Source organism: Pipistrellus hanaki, assembly GCF_964339955.1.
Source record: "Pipistrellus hanaki genome assembly, chromosome: 4".
Lineage (NCBI taxonomy): Eukaryota > Metazoa > Chordata > Mammalia > Chiroptera > Vespertilionidae > Pipistrellus > Pipistrellus hanaki.
The window spans coordinates 47111986-47135126 of NC_140506.1; the positions used below are offsets into that span (position 1 = coordinate 47111986).

The 23141-nt window shown below is 36.8% G+C and overlaps 1 protein-coding gene, 1 long non-coding RNA gene and 1 pseudogene across 6 annotated transcripts in view; 1 reads left to right on the forward strand and 2 right to left on the reverse strand.

Annotated features, from left to right (window-relative positions):
- Nucleotides 1-23141, reverse strand: part of ARB2A (ARB2 cotranscriptional regulator A) — a 337934-nt gene that overhangs the window by 293035 nt on the left and 21758 nt on the right. For 2 of the 4 annotated variants that reach the window (XM_084882684.1, XM_084882685.1), the window contains exons 2-3: nucleotides 14772-14895; nucleotides 2789-2890 (exon numbers count right to left, since the gene is read on the reverse strand). In XM_084882684.1, coding sequence (XP_084738810.1) covers nucleotides 2789-2890; nucleotides 14772-14877 — 208 coding nt within the window. In that variant the 5' untranslated portion in view covers nucleotides 14878-14895. The remainder of the gene's footprint in view (nucleotides 1-2788; nucleotides 2891-14771; nucleotides 14896-23141) is intronic. The other 2 variants (XM_084882686.1, XM_084882687.1) reach the window with 1 other exon arrangement.
- Nucleotides 1-23141, forward strand: part of LOC311622019 — a 1104806-nt gene that overhangs the window by 138169 nt on the left and 943496 nt on the right. The window lies entirely within an intron of this gene.
- LOC311622017 (small ribosomal subunit protein eS6-like) lies at nucleotides 18586-20065 on the reverse strand (annotated as a pseudogene). Its single transcript has 2 exons — nucleotides 19706-20065; nucleotides 18586-19496 (listed from the first exon to the last, which is right to left on the reverse strand). The product of its transcript is annotated as a small ribosomal subunit protein eS6-like (transcript).

The window sequence follows — 23141 nt, forward strand, 5'->3', positions numbered from 1 at the left end:
ATTTTACCTCACATAAAATGGATATTTTTAATATATAAAATAAAGGCTAATCCTTTTTCATAAAGTTCTTTTTAGTACTCTCAACATGAGACACAATACTGAATCACTATCACATTCTTTATGTCAAATGATGTTGTAAAAATAGATGTATCTATGTTTTACTTTCTAGGAAAGAGAAATTCCCATATAAAATATCAATTCAAGTGGATTGATGACACCTGTAAGTTTAACAATTGTGATTTTGACTAAAGCAGCCTTAATGGTACATGACATAGTAATATGTAAAAGAAATGTGAAATGTATTTTCTGAGAGACTACTTGTGAAAGAGAACTGACTTACCTAGCTGGTAAGTCAATTTAACAGGCCACTTTCATCTACATCTCAAAGAGAAGTTTGTTTTGTTTTGTTTATTAATTCTCTACTCATTTTGGACATAATACTTCTCATAATGTAATAAGGATTTTCGTTTTTTATGAAAAAATAGGCCCCAACAAAAGAGCTAACTATTAGCATTGGTGTTAAAAGTGAAAAAATGCAAAATTAAGAAGAAAAAAAAAGAAGTGAGTATTCTTATCTAGAAAAGCAATCTGTATCACTTTTGTTATAGTGGTATCTGCAAATTTGGCATTTCTCAAAGATTTGGAAAATCTCTCCAATAACTGTCAAAGGTATGATTTAGGACACTGTAGCTTAGGGTCCTCTAAAATCAGCTGTAAAGTTTCATATGTATACACAAAAGCGCATTATTCCAGGATATGCATACATATATTTTATCAGATTCATGGTAGGCTAGGAACCAAAATAGGCTCTCACTGGCCTAAATAAATCAAGCAATTGAAAGTATATAGGATACTTTTTTTGTGGTAAGAGTTCAATAAATATCAGATATAATGAAAGACAAAATTCAAACTTAAACAGCCTACAAACAAGTACAATTACTTTTATGGTGATACAAAAGTGCGCTTCCTCATCATGCTGCACAGGGAGTGTGGGTGAGGGACAAAGGGGAAATCTTCACCTTCTTCATCTCCAAAGCAAAGGCATTTCAGCTGGGCCTTGTATAATTATGCCCAGAGAATGGCTAAGCAAACATCTTAAACCAAAGGAGCATTTAAACAGGCACAGTGATTGGAAAGAACATGTATCAGTTTGACTCGGGTAAAAAGAATCTCTACCCTTTAGCTTACAGTGAGCTTTGTTTCCAAATTTTACTTTTACCTAATTAAGAACTTTAAAATCCTTTTAAAAAATTTAGTAGCTTCTCCAGTAAGGTAATTAAAGTTTCATTTTGAGGCTTTCATAAGAGTTATAAACCTAAAAAGGAAGTCCCCGAAGATACTAAGTGGGACTTAACCTTTTAGGGATTTAATATTGAGACTCAGTTTCCTGTTTTCAAATCTTCACCTCTTTGAAAAGTATTCATCATTAACGCTGAATTCAAAGGTGAATTTGATCATGCTAAAAATAAGATCCTTAAAAGTGGCATTCTCTCCTTGGAATGCAAGCATCTTTGCCTAATTCTGTTAGCCTATGTTTATGCAAGACAATGTCCACTATATTTAAAAAATAAATGATAGGTTTGTGCAAGGATGCACGTCATTTGAGGTGTGTACATGAAAGGGCACGTGCATGTGCAAAGGGGTAGGTGTGTACAAAAGTGTGAGTGCAGACCATATGCACCCAAAGGTGTAAATGTATGCCAAGATATGTGCGTGTGCATGCACACATGTATGTGCACATATCTGATAAGGAAGAAATAAAAGTATACTGCTCCTTTGTTTTCTACTTATTTAAAAAAATGTTCAAGGAAGATGAAAGACAGACTTCAGTGAAAACTGATATCCTATATAGTTCTATGATTTACCCACACTACCAACACACTCCCCATTCCAATTCTGAATAAAAGAAACCAGTAATTATTTCAAAGGAGCAGATGCAATGTCACTCCCAGTGCTCATTTGATTCTGTTATTTAAAATATAAAGACATTTTTAAAAAATAAAACATTATTACTCATACATATTTTGGAATAAAATATCCTTTACTTAAAAAGCATAAACATTAATGTCAGAAAAGCAATAGAAGTTTCTAATATCTTCTTTTCAAACTCATTTAATATTCTAGTATAATTGATATTGTAAAAGGATATCCACTAACACAGCAATGACAGATCACCAATTTAGTTGATGCAAAACAAACAGAAAGCTACAACTCAAATGCTACCTAATCTGTAATAACATTACCTTTAAGTAAAAACAATGTATTATTAATCCAAATAATCATAAATTTTTGTTCAGAAACATTATTGCAATCTATGGTATGTTCTTCTAAATTCCAAGTACAAATTTCCATTATTCAGATTTAATTAATAAACTTTGAAACAAGAATGTTGCCTGAAAAAGTCACAGAAAATTTAGTAAACTTTAAAATATCATCACAGATAATCATTGCAAGTCACTTCGTTTTAAATAACACATGAAAAAGTAGCTTATGTCTATATAATATAATTGGGAATTCCAATTAGATACTAGGGAGTTGAATGCTTAGGGTTGAAATACATAACTAGTAAGCTGAATCTAATTCATGTCCATTGGTTTAAGTGACTTCACAATTTATGGAAAAACATGACTTAGTTCTTTTAATTAAATGAAGAATTTTGCCATGAAAGTATTTCTCAAAAGAAATACATAAAACATTTATGCTGGCACATAAAAGTAGTAAATAACATCTGTTCTGTGATTCTATCAGCATTGTTAAATAAATATTGTATGTAGCATACACCACTTACTTTCATTAAAAGCATATTCAAATCCTTCCAGGGTATCAGGAAAATCAAGAGGTGGTTCGTCTTTTTTCATTAGTTCATCCAAATCTATCCTAGATAGTAAATCTAGAAAAAGATGACAAGAAATTTCTTTATATTCATTTTCATAGTTAATAAGTCTTATATTTTAAGTTCTCTTAAGTATTCTTTTGTTCTATTTTATTGCTTTTATATGTTGCCATAACTGACAATACTATTAATTTTTTAGTTTCCAGAGTGCTATATTATAATTAAGTACAATATCAACAGAACCTCAGCATTTTCAAAATTATAATCCTCAAAAGGATCACAAATCACTTCCTAAGCACCACTATACTAAATTATTAACTTCTTCACTTCAAAATATACAGCTATTAATCTGTACTTTATTAATCTCCTTATACTTTTTTAAAAGTTTCAGATATTAATATGACTTCTAAAAGGTCACTAAATTTTAACTAAAAATGAAGCTACTGGTATGAATAAGACAATTTATAAATCCAAACAGTGGCAACACAGCTTATTATTTAATTTTAGGAGAAAATTACAGTATTTTAAAAAATGATAACTTGAAAATTGGTTAACATAAGCAATTTTTATTCTTCACATTATTTGATTTTATATGATCAAGAAATTTGCCAAGGTTTTTTTAATAAACATTTTATTTTGAAATCATCTTAGATTTACAGAAAAGTTGAAAGATAATACAGATAGTATATGTATACCCTTCACCAGTGTTCCCTATCATTAATATCTACATTACAACTGCAAATTTGTCAAAACGAAGAAACCAATGTTGGTACATTACTATCAACTAAGCCCAATTATTATTATTCATCATTTTTCCATATTGTCCATCTGCTATTCCAGGACTCCAGCCAGTATACTACACTACATGTAGTCATCTTGTCTTCCCCATCTCCTCTGGTATGTGACTGTTTTGAGTCTTTGCTTCTTTTTTGTGGTATTGACTGCTTTAAGGAGTACTGATCGAGTATTTTGTAGAATGATCCTGGATTTAAATTTGTCTTGTCTTGTGACTAAACTAAGGTTACTAGTTTTTAGGAAAAATGTCACGGAGATAAACTGCCCTTTTCATCATATCACTGAGGTGTAAATCTTCGTCAGCTGATAAGGTAGTGTTTGCCAGTCTCCTTCACATGAAGCCACTGTTTTTCCCTTTTTACAGTGTGTTCTTATAAGTGACTAAGTCTAGCCCGCTCTCAAAAGGGGAGAAGAGGAATAATATTCTATCTCCTGGAATAAAGAACATCTGCAAACATTATTTGTAATTCTTCATCTGTATGGAAGTTTGTCTTTCTTCATCTATTTACATATTTATTTCATCATTTATTTATTTATTGTATACTTTGAGTTATAATTCAATACTACATCATTTATTGTATTTTATTGCTCAAATTGTTACAGTGTTGGCCACTATAAGCTCTTTCTGCTGGCTCTCGTATCCCTTTGACTTACATGATTTCAACTTTTTGTGTTTTGAGCATTTCCTTACTTAATGCTACTACATGATGCTCTAGGCCTCTCTTGTGTTTTCCCTCCCAGCCCCAGAATCAGTGTCTTAGCAAGCATTAACGCTATTTTTTGGCTCATGTTATAGGATGAGGCAAATTGCTCACTATAAGTAATCATAGAGTCATACCAAAACTCAGAAAAATAAAAAGATAAACTTCAAATTTATTCAGTTCCAAAAAGCTGGTTTTTTTTGTTTCTTTTTTAAGTTTAAGTTTTGATATTTTTCATTCTAACTCTAGTTCCTGATGAGAAAAAGCTCCTTGATATGTAGCAAAGCAAATACCAGTCCCTTTTTCTTTAAAAGAAGTATCTCAGAAGTAACACTTTATTTCTGTTCTCACATGGATATAACAAACCCATCTGTATGGCTCATCAAAATAAGCTAGAGGAAAAAAAAAAAAAAAAAGGCTGTCTACCTCAATTCTCTAGGTTCTTTATAGGACATAAAGGTAAGCAAACAAAAAGCCTGCAAAAAAAAAAAATCAGTGTTTGATACTCTTCAAACTGCTATATCAAATAAACCTCAATTTACTCAAAAATATACCTTCTTAAACATGAAAACATAAAAAAAGTTTGCGAAGTCTCTAATAAAATTGAAATATTACACAACATGCATACCAAGCTGAAATATGCTGACAAATTTCTGATTCATTAGTAAAGTTTGTGAAAACCGTGTAATCTGTACAAAGCTGAGTAAAATAGAACAGTTTTTCATGTCAAAAATTGGCTTGGAGGAGATAGAAAATTCTCACTTCTCTCCTTCCAATGAGTTAAAGTTTTGGGGCAAATCAGATTCCTTCTCTTTACAGTCATTTCCACAGTGAAAAATGTAGAAACCTTTTAAGCAGGCACATAGAAACCAGAATATATAAGCAGACGTATTAGGTCTAATAGCCACTTTCTCTATCAGGTTAGAGCCTAAAATGACACCTAACATGTATATATCATTTTAAAGATTTCACATTCCTTATTTGATCATCACAATCCTATAAAATAGTAGTACATATTATCTTTACTGTCTTTCAGCTCACAGAAATAAAATGGCTTGTCCAAAATTATATCGATATCTTAACTAGTGAGCCGGTGCACATTGAAAGGAAATAAATTAGAAGATGGCCAGCAGAACGGGACTGGTGAGATGGGCCAGACATGTCCTGGAGGTAACCTCCATGGTCCCTCCCGGATGTCTGCAGAGTGAGCAAGGTCCCTCCTGCAGGTGGGGTCCCTCAGCCTGCTCTGCAGGGATCATGCTAAAACTGGTTTTCCAACATCCGCCAAGGGGTTCCGAAGTGCAGGAGGGCGCTCTGCAAAGTTGCTGTCTTACAGGGTATGGAACGCAAATCCAAGTGTGCAGTAAACCAGATTTGGGGCCAACAGTGCCCTAGCAACAACATAACCCACGGCCGAAGGTGGAATCATGCAGCCCAGCGAGAAATCGGGCTCCCTCTTCCCTGGTTTCAGGGTGCATCACCCAAGAACCGCTGCTGCCAAGTCACTACAGCTCAGCAGCTCCTGTGTTGAGCATCTGCTTCTGGGTTGTCAGTGCGCATCATAGTAACCAGTCAGACTATCGGGCACTTAGCATATTAGCCTTTTATATACACTAAGTGGCCAGATTATGATGATCACCTGACGATTGCAGGAAAATTAGCTGTACACTGCCTCCTAGAGAATATGGAAGCCGAAGGCCTCCAATTTGCACAGGAACACAAGGACTGAACAGTCCAGCATTGGAAAAAAGTCATGTGGTCCGATGAATCACATTTCCAGTTGCATCATGCAGATAGCAGATAGCAGACAGCACATGAATTTTGCAGAAACAGCATTAAAGCTTGCACCCTACGTGCATGAGGACAAACCTTCAAGCTGGTGGGGGCAGTATTATGGTTTGCGGAGTATTTTCTTGGCATGATTTGGGTCCTTTAATTCATGTGGAACAACATCTGAATAGCACAACATACCTAAGTATCATTGCTGATCAAGTTCATCCTATCATGTTGATGTTGTATCCCAATGAAGTTGGCTTCTTCCAACAAGACAATGTGCCATGCCATGGTGCTTGTATTGTGAAAGAGTGGTTTCAAGAACATGAAGGAGACTTTACCTTGCTTAGGTGGCCCCCACAATCACCAGATCTCAATCCATTTGAGCATTTGTAAGATGAAGTTAAAAGAGCCACCAGGCAGCTGCTTCCACAACCATCAAATCTCACAGAACTGGACAGTGCTATTCATCAGTAAAATTCCTCGCATCTCCTTTCAACATCTCGTAGAGTCAATGCCAAGAAGAATCACCACAGTATTGAAGGCAAAAGGTGGCCCAATGAAGTACTGATGGTGTGGTCATAATAATCTGGCCACTCAGTGTATATAGACGAGAGGCCCGGTGCATGAAATTCATGCATTGAGGGGGGAGGTCCCTCAGCCCAGCCTGCACCATCTCGCAATCTTGGACCCCTCAGGGTTGTCCAACTGCCTGTTTAAGCCCAATCCCTACAGGATTTAGGCCCTGCAGGATGGGGCCTACACAGGCAGTCAGACATCCTCTCACAATCCAGGACTGCTGACTCCTAACCACTCACCTGCCTGATCAACCCTAACCACTCTGCCTGCCTGCCTCATCGCCCTAACCACTCACCCACCTGCCTGATTCGCCCCTAACTGCCTCTGCCTCAGCCCCACCACCATGGCTTCTCCAGAAGGATGTCTGGAAGGTTGTTCGGCTATCCGGTCTAATTAGCATATTATGTTTTTATTATTATAAATTATTGTAAGTAGTAAGTGGACTTAGTAAAATAAACATGTTTCCCAATATCTAACTTAGTGCTCTTTCAAAATCACCATTTATTTTACGTGCCATATCAACTCTAAAATATTCTCACCTTCTCTTCATTGACTTATAAAGATAAATAGTTATACGTACAGAAATATGCTTTTACTTTGCTCAAAATGTCCCTTTGTTTTTTTTTTGTTTTTTGTGGGTTTTTTTGTTTTGTTTTTTGATGGTTTACAAAAATTTATTAAAATTCAAAGTTGATCTTCTATCCCAAGAGTATCCATCCATTCAGCTGCCTCTCAAAGGCCAGCCAGCTGCCATGACCGCTGCCACAAATGCCTGGAAATCTCCAGAGTTAAAGGTATGCCTCTGCTTACAACTCTGCTCAAAATGTCCCTTTGAATGATAAAATGAACAACTAAATACATAGGCATTCCTCAAACTTCTTTATCCACTAGAGAAGCAGATATATTTTTTATTTCATTAACACTGAGGAAACACAAAGGTGAAGTCCTCCAGGTGCTATAATGATTGATCTCAAGTCCGGTGGGCCTGCACTGGGTTTACCCTAAAAGAGCAGGGTAGTCCTCATAGTGGCATTCCTGAACACAGACTACTCTTCATACAACCAAAGCAGTGTCGGAAAGCACCAAATGATGAATTCTGATTTTATTGGAATTGAATTGATCTGGAAAGGAATTTTTCTGCTTTGTAAAAAGAAACCAATACTGTATAGCTGTATTTTACACACAGAGACTAATTCCACAGAATTAGGTAAAATTCAAGTATAATAAAACATTTGCATTGAAAATCTCTTCAATCACCTATAAAATACAGTACAAGTAAACCCATATAAGCTACTAAACATGCATCAGATGTGACTCAACTGTTTTTTTTTTTTTCTAGAACATGACTCTGGTGATTAAAATGATTCGGCAACTAGAATTCTAAACTTCAACTAAGCATATGCAATAACTGGATAAAAATACCATTTGAAACCCAAAGGACTTGAAAATAGACACACAAACAAATGTTTGTACATTATGTTCATAGAAGCATTATTCACAATAGCCAAAAGGTGAAAACAACCCAAGCTGAATGGTGTGGTGATTAATTTTATGTGTCAACTTGAGGTGCCAACATTTTTGGTTAAATATTATTCTGAGTACTAGTATCTTTTTGAAAGTGGATCTGAGTAAGATTAACATTTGAATCTATAGACTGAGTAAAGCAAATTGCCTCCCTCCTATTTGGATGAACATCATCTGATCCATTTAAGATCTGAATAGAACAAAAACTTATACAAACAGAAATCCAGGGAACATGTGTGGAAATGAATATTAAGGGTGTGGGATAATCATGGAAGGACTAATCAGGTCATATTTATTGATAAAGGCTTACCAAGCACAGATTCTGTATTTAATGCTACAGCTTGGAGAGTTAGCACGGACTCTGTTTGTTTGATTGGTTGGCTTAAACATGAGCCAAAAACTGGCCCACAGTGAGTGGATCTGCTATGGTTTAACGTAGAGGAAGCAATTAAAAGGTTTAGGAAGATACCGTGTTTCCCCGAAAATAAGACCTACTTACAGGTTTCCTTCTGAGTGAAATATAAGGCATCCCCCCGAAAATAAGGCCCCCCTAGGGTAAACATGAGAGATTTGGTCCACTGATTCTGGAAGAAATGGAGTCACAAGAAATTCACCAGGAAATTCAGGAATTGGATTGTTATGATGATGGTCCAGAAGATGAGGACATGATTGTCATTGAATAAATGAGTAAATTCTTGATACTGTAGGATTCACAGTTTGTCTGGTTTGTGTTGACAACTACCGTACTACCGTACCGTATACAGGTAATAAATTTCCTTTATTTTCATTTAACAATAAATGTGTACTGTATTGTTCTTCATGGAAAAATAAGACATCCCCTGAAAATAAGACCTAGCACATCTTTGGGAGCAAAAATTACTATAAGACATTGTCTTATTTTCGGGGAAACAGGGTAGAATTATTAAAGTGAATTTATCATTAAAGATCTACTCACTCACCCTGGAAGACATACCTTAAGCTACTACTATGAGAAATAAATCTTTGAGGAGAACCCTGCCATCCTTAAACTTCTTTTATGCTATACCTATAGTGGGAACTAAAGTCACTGAATTAAGAAACATAGAGCAATGGGAGTAATTGGTCCAGAGGGTGGCAGCAGCCAAGTGGGATCACTCTACCACCAAAGCCAAGGTGGGCTTGGTTACCGTAATGGATAGCAGAGTCAAAGCAGCAATCAGAATAATCTGACACACAGACCTATGGCATTGGCTAGTTGAGCATGTTGTTCCTAGAAATAAGACAGGAAGCCTGCTAAATTCTTACTTGATATGTACCAGTATAAGCAGAAAAGTTCTGGGTCAAATGAACAGAAGCCTAACCGAAATCAAAAACAGTCATAATCAGTTCCCAGACCTCTTGGGAAGAGGTCCTCTTAAAGAATGGCCTTAAGGAATGACCCAGGTACACTGCCAAAACTTGCACTGTTAAGCTTTCTCCCATCCTCCCCCAAAGGGAACAATGACCTTTCACCAGGATAACTGCACTGGTGAAAAGAAATAACCAGACCTTTCAGAGACTTATGGACAGTGGCTCTGAAATGAAGCTGATTCCACGAAACCCAAAAGGTCACTGTGATTCATCTCCAGAGTAGGTGTTTAATGGAGTTTTAGCTCAGATTCATCTCACAGTGGGTTCCTAAACTCACTGTGACTATTCCCCTAGTTCCAGAGTCATTATTTGACAGAATCCCCACATTGGTTCCCTGATCTGTAGAATTAAGGCTAGTGCAGGAAAGGCCAAGTGAAAGCCCCTACACTGTCTTTACCTAGGACAACTAAACCAAAGAAGTATGGCTTTCCTGGGATTGCAGAGATTAATGCCACCATCAAGGACTTGAAGAATACAAGGGTGATGATTCCTACCACATCCCCACTCAATTCACCAATCTGGACTGTCCAGAAGACAGATGGAACTTAGAGAATGACAGTGAATCATTGTTAAGCTTAAACAGATGGTGACTTCAAATGTATCTTCTATACTAGATGTAATTTCATTGCTTGAGCAAATTAATATATCCCTGGAAACCGGTATGCAACTGTTGATCTGGCAAATGCCTTTTTTTCCATCTCTGTCAATAATACCCACTAGAAACAGTTTGCTTTCAGTTGGCAAGGCCAGCAACATACCTTTACTGTCCTACCTCAGGGATATATTGACTCTCCAGTTATAAACCATAATTTAGTTTGCTTGATCTTGATCACCTTTCCCTTCAATATGATTATCACTCTGGTCCAATATATTAATTCCATTATACTGATTGGACCTAGTAAGCAAGAAGTAACAATCTAGAGTTACTGGCAAGACATTTGCATGTCTGAGGGTGAGAAATAAATTCAGGGGCTTTCTAATCCAGTCTAATTTCTAGGGGTCCGATGATGTGGGTCATGTCAACATATCTCTACTAACGTGAAGGATAAGTTGTTGCAACTGGCCTTTTCTCCAAACAAAAAAGAGGCACAATGCCTAGCAGGTATCTTTGGACGTTGGAGGCAACATAGTCCTCATTGGGTGTGTTACCCTGATCCATTTAGCCAAATGTTGCTACGTTTGAGTAGTGCCCAGAACAAGAGAAAGCTCTGCAGCTGGGTATGCTACTCTGCTACTTGAGCCATATAAGCCAGCAGATCCAGTGGGGTCGGTGGCAGATCAGGACGCTGTCTGGAAAGTTTGGCAGAGGCCTCTCGATGAATCAAAGCATAGCCTTTATGGATTTGGGGACAAAGTTTACATCCACTGTAGGTAATGATTCTCCTTTTAAGAAACAGCTGTTAGTCTGCTATTGGGCTTTTGTAGAGACTTAATGCTTAATCATGGGCTAACAACTTATCGTGTAATCTTAGCTGCCCGTCATAAAGTTGACATTAGTGTGCAAACCAGCACTCCATCACCAAATGGAAGTGATACATATGTGACCAGGACTGAGCAAGCCCTAAAGGCAAAAGTAAGTTAAAAGGAAGAAGGGCCCAAATGCCTATGGTGGCCAACTCCTACTGCACTGCTTCTTATCAGAATTGCCTGTGGAAAGTTCCCACCATCAACTGGCTTCCTACCCAAACTCCGATCTGGTTTACAGGTAGTTCTGTAGGATATTCAAGCACCATTCAAAAGTGTACAGCTGAAACACTAGAGCCCCTTTCTAAGACATCACTGAAGGACAGTGGTGAAGGGAAATCCTCCCAGTGAGCAAAACTGAGAACTGTGCACCTGGCTTTTAGTTTGCTTGGAAAAAGATGTGGCCAGACATGTGATTATATATTAATTCATATTCTGTGGCCAATGGTTTGGCTGGATGGTCAGAAACTTGAAATGAACATGACTGGAAAATTGGTGACAAGGAAATATGGAGGAGAGATATGTGAACAGACATCTCTGAATGGGCAACAAATTTAAAGATAGTTCTTTCCAAAGTAAATGTTCAATAAAATATTTTAAAAATTAAGTGGCTAGGGTGATCCATTCTATAGACACCAGTCATTCTATTTTCCAGCTACCCGTCATAGCCAGTATTTATAGGTCTAGAAATTAAGGGTGAACAATGCAGGAGGCAGCTGATTAATGTTTCTCTCTCATTATTGATGTTTCTATGTCTCTCTCCCTCTGACTTCTTCTTAAAATCAATAAAAATATATTTTAAAATTTTAATAATAAAGGTTGACCTAAGTCTCACACCTTATATAAAAATGAACTCAAAATGAATGACTATTTTTAATGTAAAACCTAAAACTAAAAACTTTAAATTATTTTTAACACCCTCTAATAAGATACCAAAAATGTGTGTTCTCCCTGGTGGCAATGAGTAATCAACTCAATTCATTCAACTACAGATGTGTTCCTAGTGGTCTCTGTTTATAGGTCAATGACAAGTCTCAGAAGTGATTACTTCAAAAAGACTGAATAAATATACTACTAAATAGGTTTAAAAAGAAAAACAGAAGAAACTCTTAAGGCTATGCAAAAAATTCTTAAACATGGCATCTAAGGCATAATCCATATAAGAAAAAACTGATAAATAGAACTGTTTTAGATATAAAATTGTATCTAGCTTGCCAATTTGCTCTCAAATATACTATCCTATATATCTGTCATTTTATTTTCTAATATATCCAATTTGACTTCTTCATTACTCATTATCAGCTCATGTGTACTAAGCCTTCTTAATTCAGATTTAACAATGAAGAAAAAGTTTCAGTTAAGTAACTTTCAGAAAAAAATCTGTTTGTATCCAGATAGTTCCACTTTTAGAATACTATTCATATTCTTTTAATGTCACTATACTACCTCCAAACTCCAGAAAATCAATCTGAACTCATATATACTGCTGGTGTAAGTATAAATTGGAACACCAAATTTTCACATTACCATGTAAGATTGAAGATGCTCAAAATCTATCTATGTGGAAACCCAGGAAATCTATTTTTCTATCATTCCAGAAGCATACAAGCATGCAGTAAAACTTTCAAGAGGGTTGACTACAGCTGCCCCAATTCCTCTCTTCCTATTCTCTACCCAGATTCTCTAACATGCTTTCATTTCCAACAATTCGTTGAAACAGCTTTTTGTGAAGATTACCAATGATGTCTACACTGTCAAATCCAAAAGTATATTCTCAGTCCTCATCTAGCCTGACTCTTGATCATGACTAAATGAATTATTCCCATAATCTTCATTTAAGGTTCAGGACCTCTCTCTTGCTCCTGGTTCTCAGCCTATCTTACTAGAGATCCATTTTCAGCCCTTTAGTGGGTTCTCCTTATCTTCCTGACCCTAAGGTTGAGATACCCCAGGGTTGAATCTTTAGATGTGTTCTCTTTTCTGGCTACACGGTGATCTCTATCATGATCATAACTTTAAATATTATCTCTAGCCGAGACCGGTTTGGCTCAATGGATAGAGTGTCGGCTTGGGGACTGAAGGGTCCCAGGTTCGATTCCGGTCAAGGGCATGTACCTTGGTTGCGGGCATATCCCCAGTAGGGGGTGTGCAAGAGGCAGCTGATGGATGACTCTCTCTCATCGATGTTTCTCTCTACCTCTCTCCCTTCCTCTCTGTACAAAATCAATAGAATATATTTAAATAAATAAACAAACAAATAAATAAATAAATATTATCTCTACATTAATGATTCCCAAAACTATTATTCTAACCCACCTGCTCTCCCATACTCCACACTCAACTTCTCCACCTTCATGTTTAAGGGGCATCTTAGTTTAATACATATAAAAGCTAACTCTTATTTCCCACTACAACTACTACCACTGCCACCAGCTTTTCCCAGTTTTCTTAATATAATTATTGGCACCTATCTTAAAGCTATTTAGGCCAAGAGCCTTCAAAGTTAACTTTGTTTTTTTACATCTCACGTCTAATCCAACAATAAATTCTGTCATGTCATCTCTTCCTTCAAAATATAACCAGAATCTGTCCATTCTTTATCATCCTAATCAAAGACTTCACATTTGTGAGAAGAAAGCAATGGAAAGCCATTTTCCATTTTTGTAGATAAGGGCTAGTTGCACCATCACTTTGATAGATCATTTGCTTTAAAACAGGGACAAGTCAACTGGCTGCTTTATCCTATATAAGCTTTAGGATTTCATGAAGAGATAAAAGGAGGCAGTAAAAGAGATTCTTGAGGTATCTTTATCATCCAGCCTAGCATTGCAGAGTAGGACAGCAGCTAGATATTCAGAGAAGTTGCCAAAACCAAGGCAGTCTGGTACATATTCAGCTGAAGCACCTCCTACAAAGCATCTTGAATACCAAATAGACTCTATGCTGAATCAAGTATAAGAGACTTTTTTTTTAATTGTATAAAGTTTTGCATATGCCTCCTTTTTCTTCAGTTGACTGCTCACCCCAACCCCAGCCATTCCCACAAATGAGATTTTCATCAGCTGGCACAGTTGGCATCTCAACATTTAGAAAACCCAAAATATATTTTTGCTACTGCCAAACAAAGTAAATATGAGACCTTGTACAAGTTACTTAGATAATCTGATCTTGGGCAAGTCACTAGACAGTGAGACAGGAATAAATAATAATAAAGAAAACTTACAGATTCATAATGAATACTTCTTTTAGAGGTAAAATTATTTTAGATATGTTTTTTATTTTTTAAAGTCTAGAACTCAAAAATTCCAAAAAAAAATGTCTAAGATTCCTTCTGAGATGTTAACATGAAGGGATATAATGTATCCCTCATGCCAATGCCACAAAGATAAAATGCAGGGTTAGGCAGATCACTATCCTAAAAAATATGATAATTGGACTACCTACAGTGTTAGTTTTGCCATAAATTTATATGGTCTTGAATAAGAAAAGCATTAAGAATTCTGACTGTAAAATTACATGATTCTATGATTTATTTGCTGAGTACAGACTATATCTCGGACACTAAAATAATTGCTGTAGGGACACAAATAATTACAAATAGATTAAGTTTTGTTTTTATTTTTGAATTGAAATAAACAGCAGGTCACCTAAATATTCCTATACCTTCATCAGGCACAGTGAAAATATCCTAAAAAAGCAATTTAATTATGTACCTTTCAGTGCTGTAGTGTTTTCTTTTTCATCTGGACCTCCCTGCTGGATTTGTGCCATGCTTATCCAAATTGGACACAAAATTAAAGAGCTCAAGGAAATAGACATCAATCTTCAGAAGACAGTCTAGAATGAATGAAAGCAATAAATTAAGCTCTACTCAATCCTGCCTACTCTATGAGAACTTTCTTGATCCTCCCAGTCGAGACTAATCTTTCTATCCTGATGTTCCACTGTACTTTGTTGATGTCTATACTATATCCTCATCAAAGGCTGCCTTGCACTGTAGTTATTTATATATTTGTCAAGGTCAGCAAAAAGATTATAAGCACCAGGACAGAGGTATCAAGGTTTTTCATTATATCTCTCATGTCACAAAACACAATACCTGAGAGCACATACAGATTCCTAATATTGCTGAATTGAACTTAGCTAAACTATCGGGTCTAGTAATAATTAATGTCGTTTTTAAACATTCGTTTAAAATCTTGCTTGGCGTTGACTTGTATTGACATAACCTTCAAACACGTGGTATCTACAGAACGTGTGAAGTGCAATTAACAAGTTTTGCTTGAAAAAGTTTGTGTTTGGTTTGGTTTTTGTTGCAAAACTAGGGCTAAGAAGATGGCGGATGAAGAGCATATTCGGCACTGCATGCTTTACGAGTTCCAATTAGGAAGAAAAGCAAGTGAGGCTGCAAAAAACATCTGTAGTGCTCTTGGTCAAGATGCAGTTAGTGCCAGAAAATGCCAGCATTGGTTTGAGAAATTTCGCGAGGGAAATTTTTCGTCAGATGACAAGAGTGGTCGAGGCCGTGTGTCCAATTTTGATCAAGAAGCTCTTCAAGCTCTTTTGGTGCAAAATCCTCAAATTACCCAACAAGAGCTTGCGACAACTTTAAATTGTTCACAAAAAACAATTTCCAATCAATTGCGTGCACTTGGCAAAGTCCAAAAGTTTGGAAAATGGGTTCCTCATGAGTTGACCGACAACAACCGTAATCAAAGAGTCACAATTTGCAGTTCGCTCCTCTCTCGTCAAAACCGTTTGCCGTTTTTAGAGCAAATTGTTACCAGAGATGAAGAATGGGTGCTGTATGTTAATTTGAAAAGGCGGCCTCAATGGTTGGACAAAAATGAGGCTCCGCAGCCCACGCCAAAACCTGACTTGCATGCGAAAAAAGTGATGTTGTGTGTTTGGTGGAATTTTAAAGGAATTCTTCATTATGAACTTTTACCATCTAACCAAACCATTACAAGTGCAGTGTATAGTGCCAATTGGAAAGGTTAGCCCAAGCTTTAAGAGAAAAAAAACCCGCGCTGATTAATCGGAAGGGCGTAATTCTTCATCACGATAACGCAGGACCGCTTACTGCAAGAATCACTGCTGAAAAACTGCACCAGTTGGAATGGGAAGTTCTCCCTCAACCTGCATATTCTCCTGATATTGCCCCTTCCGATTACCATTTGTTTCGTTCTTTGCAAAACTTTCTTCTTGGAAAAAAATTTAATAATGAAGAATGCCTCAAAAATGCATTGACCGAATTTTTTGCATCAAAATCACAAGAATTTTACAACAGAGGGATTAAAATGCTTCCTGAGCGTTGGGCACAAGTAGTAGAAAACAACGGCAACTATATTGTTGATTAAATTTTGTTGTATTGTTTAAATAAATTCGATTTAAAAAAGGTATTAGAAAACGACATTATTACTAGACCTAATATTTAGTTTTAGTTCCTTATCATCTAACAAGAGGCCCAGTGCATGAATTCGTGCGTGGGTGGGGTTCCTTGGCCTGGCCAGCAATCAGGGCCACAGGAAGTTGGCCAGTGGGAGGAGGGACCATAGGAGATTGGCTTTGGGAGTGCACTGACCACCAGGAGGCATCTCTGCATTGAGTAGAAACCCTGGGAAAAGCTATCTATAGTATAAGTGTAAAATTAGACTTTGATAAATCATAATTTTATATTGTTATTGTTCACTGGACTGCCATTTGTAGATTATGGTTTCTAGACATTGAATATAACAGTTTCATTTAAAAAAATTAAATTTATTGGGATAAGATTAACCAAATTTATTGGTTTTAAGATTATATAGGTCTCAAGTGTCAATTTCTATGACACATGATCTGTATATTCCATTATGTACCCACCACCCAAAGTCAAATCATCTTTTATCACCATATATTTGGTCTCCTTTTCTCTTACCCCCCTTCCCTCCGGTAACCACCATTTTGTTGTCCATCTATGAGTTTCAGTTTTATATCCCACATATGAGTGAAATCATATGGTTCTTAACCTTTTCTGACTGACTTATATTGCTTAGTCTAATATTCTCAAGTCCATCATGTTGTTGCAAATGGCAGTATTTCATATTTTCTTATGGTTAAGTAGTACTTCAATGTATATATGTACCACATCTTCTTTACCCAGTCCCCTATCGCAGGACATGTTAGTTTCCATAGTTTCGTAGTAAAAGGGCTATTTTTTTTCTTTTTAGAGTTGTTTTTTAATTACATTAGATTTAATTTATAGCTACTTTTTCTATTTATGTATTTTTCTCCTTTTGGCTATCTGCATGTTCCAGGAAAAGACATCCTGACCTTATAGATAACACATGCTTATAATTTATCTTAAAAGAAAGTTACAGTTTTTGAAACAACCCACTATTCCTAAATTAAAAGGAAAAAAACTGCAACACATACAATGAAAAAATTAAACTAATTTAGTCAAACCATAACTGTTAATAAAATAATTTAAAAACTACATTCATGACAATAATAAAATAAGACTGAATATTTCTCTGATTGAAGAACCCAATTGATTTGCTACCACTAAGCAAACCCCCATTTCCATTCAATGATACATTTTATAATTATCTTTAAAAACTGAGTCATTTTCATAGTTAGCAGAGTGTAGCAATAACTAGAATGAATGTAAGGCAATTTTTGACTGAGAAAGGTTTTTTTTTTAACTTAACATGAAAGAATTATTCTGCTGTGAATACTTCATTTAAAATTCTGTAACTTCTATATGAATAAAATGTGTCTATATTTTCTTAAGGAACATAGCCTAGTCTATAGGATGGGCAATTTACAAGATAAGAGGGTTAGTCAAATAAGACATGGCCATGGCCATAGCCCAAGTGGGGACTTAACTCTCTAGCTACCAAGTCAAACTGCCAAATAACCATAAGTAAAATATATGAGATTTAGATTTATAGTTAAACATCATTATAAAACAGCAATATTGCAAGGACTATTTATATCTGAGAGTTAGTCTTATCAGTTAAAAGTTCCACAATTCTGTGTACATTTCACCAGTGACTCCTTATTATATAAATTAAAGAGAAATGTTCATAATGAGAGATTCTATATAGTATTCTGCTAGCAATTCCACAACTAAATTAACTATCTACAAGGGACTTGTTGCATTTTTACTCTATCACTCTGCTAATACAGTATTTCTTATAAATATAAACTGTTCAGTTACTTTTCATTAGACTCAACATACCTGATTTCTAAACAGAACAATTTATACAATTATTTCATTGTGATCATTTAAATAAAAGTGAAATTATAAAATATTTTTGATGCTAGAGTCCTTTTCCAGATTTGTATTTTAGAGTTCTGGGGAGCTATGGACAGCATTCTGACTATAGTTAATAGTGTATTGTATACTTGAAAGAGAGTAGATCTTAGAAGTTCTCACCTCACACAAAGGTAACTATGTTAGGTGAGGGATGTGTTAATTAACCTTATTGTACTATTCATTTTGCAAATATAGTGCCATCAAATCAGCATACTGTGAACCTTAAACTTACACAATGCTATATATCCATTATAACTCAACAAGGCTTTTTAAAAGCTCTAAATACTCTGCAATGTTGACTAACATGTTCATTCCCTCTGTAGACTTTGATCTCCATGAGGTCAGGTTCCTAGCACAATGTCTGGCATATTTGGAGCTCAAGGGATATTTATAAAAGATGAAGGGGGAAAGATTCACATTTAAAAAAAAAATCATTTTCAAGATTCCGAAGATTAAACATCAACTAACAATTACATTCTTATTCTATAGGAGAATAACTAAAAATACGCATTGCAACTCATTGAAGTGATAATACATAAGTTAGGAAACTAATTACTACTTGAGACCCTAAACCCCTAAACCATAGCAGAAGATGCAAAGCAGGTAAGTATGAAGCAAAACATCTCATTTTGACTGGACTCAGATTTAGAGGTAGAAGCTCGCAGAGAAGACAGTCTACGTCTCTTCGCAATCTGTTCCTGGCATTTCTCTTTGGCCTCTTTCATTCTCTTAGCCAGAAGTTTAGCATATTCTGTAGCCTCTTCATTGTTTTTTCTTAGCACGTAGTTTCTTCAGAGCAATACCCCTGCATTTGTATGGATGAACACATGGAGTATCAAGACTTTGACTCTTGGGTGCTTTAGTCCTAAGTTTCTTGAGGCTTTCTCACAACATATTTGCGGACATCATCTTCTTTAGAGAGACTGAAAAGTTTGTGGATACTGCTAGCTCTTTTGGGCCCCAGGTGACAAGGCACAGGGAGACCAGGAATATCTTTCTCCCCTCTTTTTTTTTTTTTTTTTTTTTTTTTACAATGACCAAGTTGAGAACACTGAGATTGGCATCCACAATGCAACCCCGAACAGATTTTCATTTTCTCTCTCCAGTTCTCCTTGGTCTGTAACAGGATTGCTCCTTCCTCAGCAGCAGTTAGATTAGGCCAGGGGTCCTCAAACTTTTTAAAGTGGGGGCCAGATCACAGTCCCTCAGAGAGCTGGAGGGCCGGACTATATGAACTACTAATTCCTACTGTAACACCTCGGCTGCGCTCACTGCCCAAAAAACCTGGCGGGCCAGATCAGACTCCTCTGCGGGCCGCATGTGGCCCGCGGGCCGTAGTTTGAAGACCCCTGGATTAGGCCATGGGTCAAGACACCCTGTTTCATGGGGAAACCTTGTTTGTTGTTCCCACCACTGACCTGAACCACTTAACCCTTCCATTCTTCACCCAGAGATCAGCAGCAACTTCTGTGGCCAGACGCTTCACATAAAAGGTACGAAGTTTGTGTACATTGCCCACTTCAATGAGTTTCTGGCAGCCAGTGGCTGGGAAAGAGATCTTGAGCTTCATCCTGAAGCAGCCAGCAGCCTCCAAGGCACCACGAAAAAGAAGAGCTCTGTTGCTCTCTTATTTACTGTTACATTTTTACCCTCTCCCGTTATTTTCCATGGCCGTGGTACAGCTGGTGAAATTAAATCAGGGACATTTAAAATCCTCAATTTCGTTTTCCTAATAAAAATTCAGAGCTATAACCTGCACGACCACAGATAAACACTACTGAAAATGCAGCCAGGAAGCTATTTGATACATTTGATATATATTAATATGTGCACTCGACATAGTTTATTTATTATTATCTGATGGAGGTTAGGTTATAGGGAATAAAGTGGTGGAAGGTTTTTACTGATATGAATTCGGACACAGCTGACAAGTTGTATACTTCATGATAACCACTGCTGTTTAAATGTGGTCTCCTAGAAATGTTACAGTATAAACTAGATTCAAAACACCTCAGTTTGCGATTTCATTCTGTGAACTACACAAAGCAATTATCATATCTTCTTCCCTTCTATGATTCCAACAGCGAACCCAGTACATATAAATAAAGCTGTAAGTAACTTGTCATGTGTAATCTTTATCTAGCCAGTATTTCAAAACATGAAACAGTAGAATATTTCTTATTGCCCTGTTTGCTCAAAATATGGCCTGAGCACTTACAAAATGTATAGAAAGATACACAGAAGCCTTAGTTTTAGGTCTGTTTGCTTTTAGGCAAGTATAAATGGAACTAGATATAGATAATTTTTGTAAGAGAAGGCTTTTCCACCTCACATTCTAAAAGCAATGATGAACGTGCAAAATATATCACAAGAGAGAGAAAAGTGGGTTAATTCCTGGAACTACTGGAGCTGGTTTGGTCCCAAAGAATCTTTGTTCACTAAGTCAGACTCTGGAAGTCCAGTTCACAATAGCCTACTTGCAATTAAAAGTAGAATATGTGAATCGGTACCAGAGATTCTTAAGGAACCAAAAGACCCATCCAAATATCCAGGTTACTCAAAACTGCAAAGGTTAGCTCAGAATACTCCTAAGATTAGTGTTTATATTGTTTATAGTGCTTATATATTATTATAGCTTACTAGAGGCCTGGTACATGAAATTCGTGCACTGGAGGGGGGGAGGGGGTGCCCCTCAGCCCAGCCTGCCATCTCCAATCTGGGACCTCTCAAGGGATGTCCAACTGCTGGATGTCCACGGGGATCGAGCCTAAACCGGCAGTCAGACATCCCTCTCACAATCCAGGACTGCTGGCTCCTAATGCTCATCTGCCTGCCAGCCTGATCACCCCCTAACCTCACCCCTGCTGGCCTGATTAACACTTAACTGTTTGCCCCCCATTGCCCTCCCTACCAGCCTGATCACCCCTAACTGCTCTACCCTGCCACCCTGATCTCGCCCCCAAGTGCCCTCTTCTGCCAGTAAATTTAGTTCTGATTGGTCAGTTTCTATGCCAGTCAGTGTTGAAAGCTCAGCCTCCTATGCAGCCATTAGATCCTCACAGTTCACCCAGATTTGGTTCTGATTGGTCAGTTTCTATGCCATTCAGTGTCAAAAGCTCCACCTCCTAGGGAGCCATTGGCTTCTCACAGTTCACCAGGATTTGGTTCTAATTGGTCAGTTTCTATGCCAGACAGCATCTCTGGGCCTATCAAAGTGGCCTGATCAGAAAGAAAGGTGGGCCTTTCAGATTAGCAGCCCTAGTGGAGGCCTGGAGAGAAATGGAGGCACAGTTGCTGGCCAGGCCCAGAGAGAGAGAGGCAAGTGCTGATCAACAGCTGCCAAAGAAGCTACAGATTAGACCCTGCTTCTCTCTTTAGGCCTCTCTCCAGGCCTAATTCGCAGCCCCCTTAGCAGTCAGTGCTAGGTTGCCACAGCAACTGGTTGGTTGAGCCTCCAGTAGCTTTGGATGTGACGAACCCAGGGTTTTTATATGTTAGGATAGTTTTGAGGCTCCTGTGCATAAATATATGTTTTAGAGGGAGAGGGAGAAAGAGTGAGTGTGTGTGTGTGTGTGTGTGTGTGTGTGTATGTACAGACATATGGGCACTGGGGGAAAAGGCTGGAGAATAAAGGAATCAGGTTAGAGTAGACCTGGAAGAAAAAGGCCAGGGTAAAATGGGCCTTTGGTGCATAGAAAACAGTAGCTTCTATAGCAAATGTAATCTATGTTTAGATTGAGATTTGGCTGAGAATAGGAATACCTGGTTCCAATCCAAGCCTATCTAAAATAATTCCCTAGTTTCCCAAGCAATATGATATAGTATGTTTGAAATGAAAGAAAAAAAGTGGTATGTGGGTTTCTTTTTAAATCTCAATTCTACCATCTGGTAGGTGAATGACTTTGAGAAAGTCACAACTAGTAATGGGAACAACAACAAAACACACTTCCCTTTTATAGGGCGATTATGAAGATTATATGAAAGAATGTACATAAAAACATTGTGCAAACCATAAATTCTTTTACAAATATTAATCCACATAAATCAAAACTAATTGGGTTCCAATTAATTTGTGCTCAAACTCTAAGGATATCTTAATCAGTCCAATTTATAGGAATGAAAAACTTTAGATGTGCATCATTTAGATGAATTTAATGAACAAATAATAAAGTCCCACAATACCTGTTGAGTTTACAGGTTTCCAAAATTATATTGAAGATAAACGTGATTAAATTTAAATTAGTTATGATATAATTTGTTTAAACTCCTTTTCACTCATGAAATATTTGTCTAGAAAAGGTTCAAGTATATGAGTTCTACATCTTCATTTATATTAAAGTTATGTCCAAAGAACACTGTTCCAAACTATCTCTTAAACACACATGTTGGCAACAAAGTCACCAAGTTTTTTCATACTCATTATCTTACTAGGTCATCACAACTAAGAAGGGAAGGCATAGTTGGCATATCTGTATTTTACAGAGATGAGGCATTCCAGGCTTTGAGAAGCTAAGTAGCCTTTTTAAGGCAACCTAGATGGTAATGGGTGGTTAGGATTCCAACTCTGGTCTTCTGACACTTAGTTTTGAGCTCCTCTATACCACCATCCTGGTAGAGTCAAACTACTCAACTTCAACAAGAAAAACTAAAAATTCCAGTATTTTTATTTTCATTCTCATGTACTAATTTATATTATCAGTGAGTTTATAATTTGAATTTTGAGCAAATTGGAGGTACCTAATTATATCAATTAAAATTTTCTTAGTATATTGGTTTGCTATTC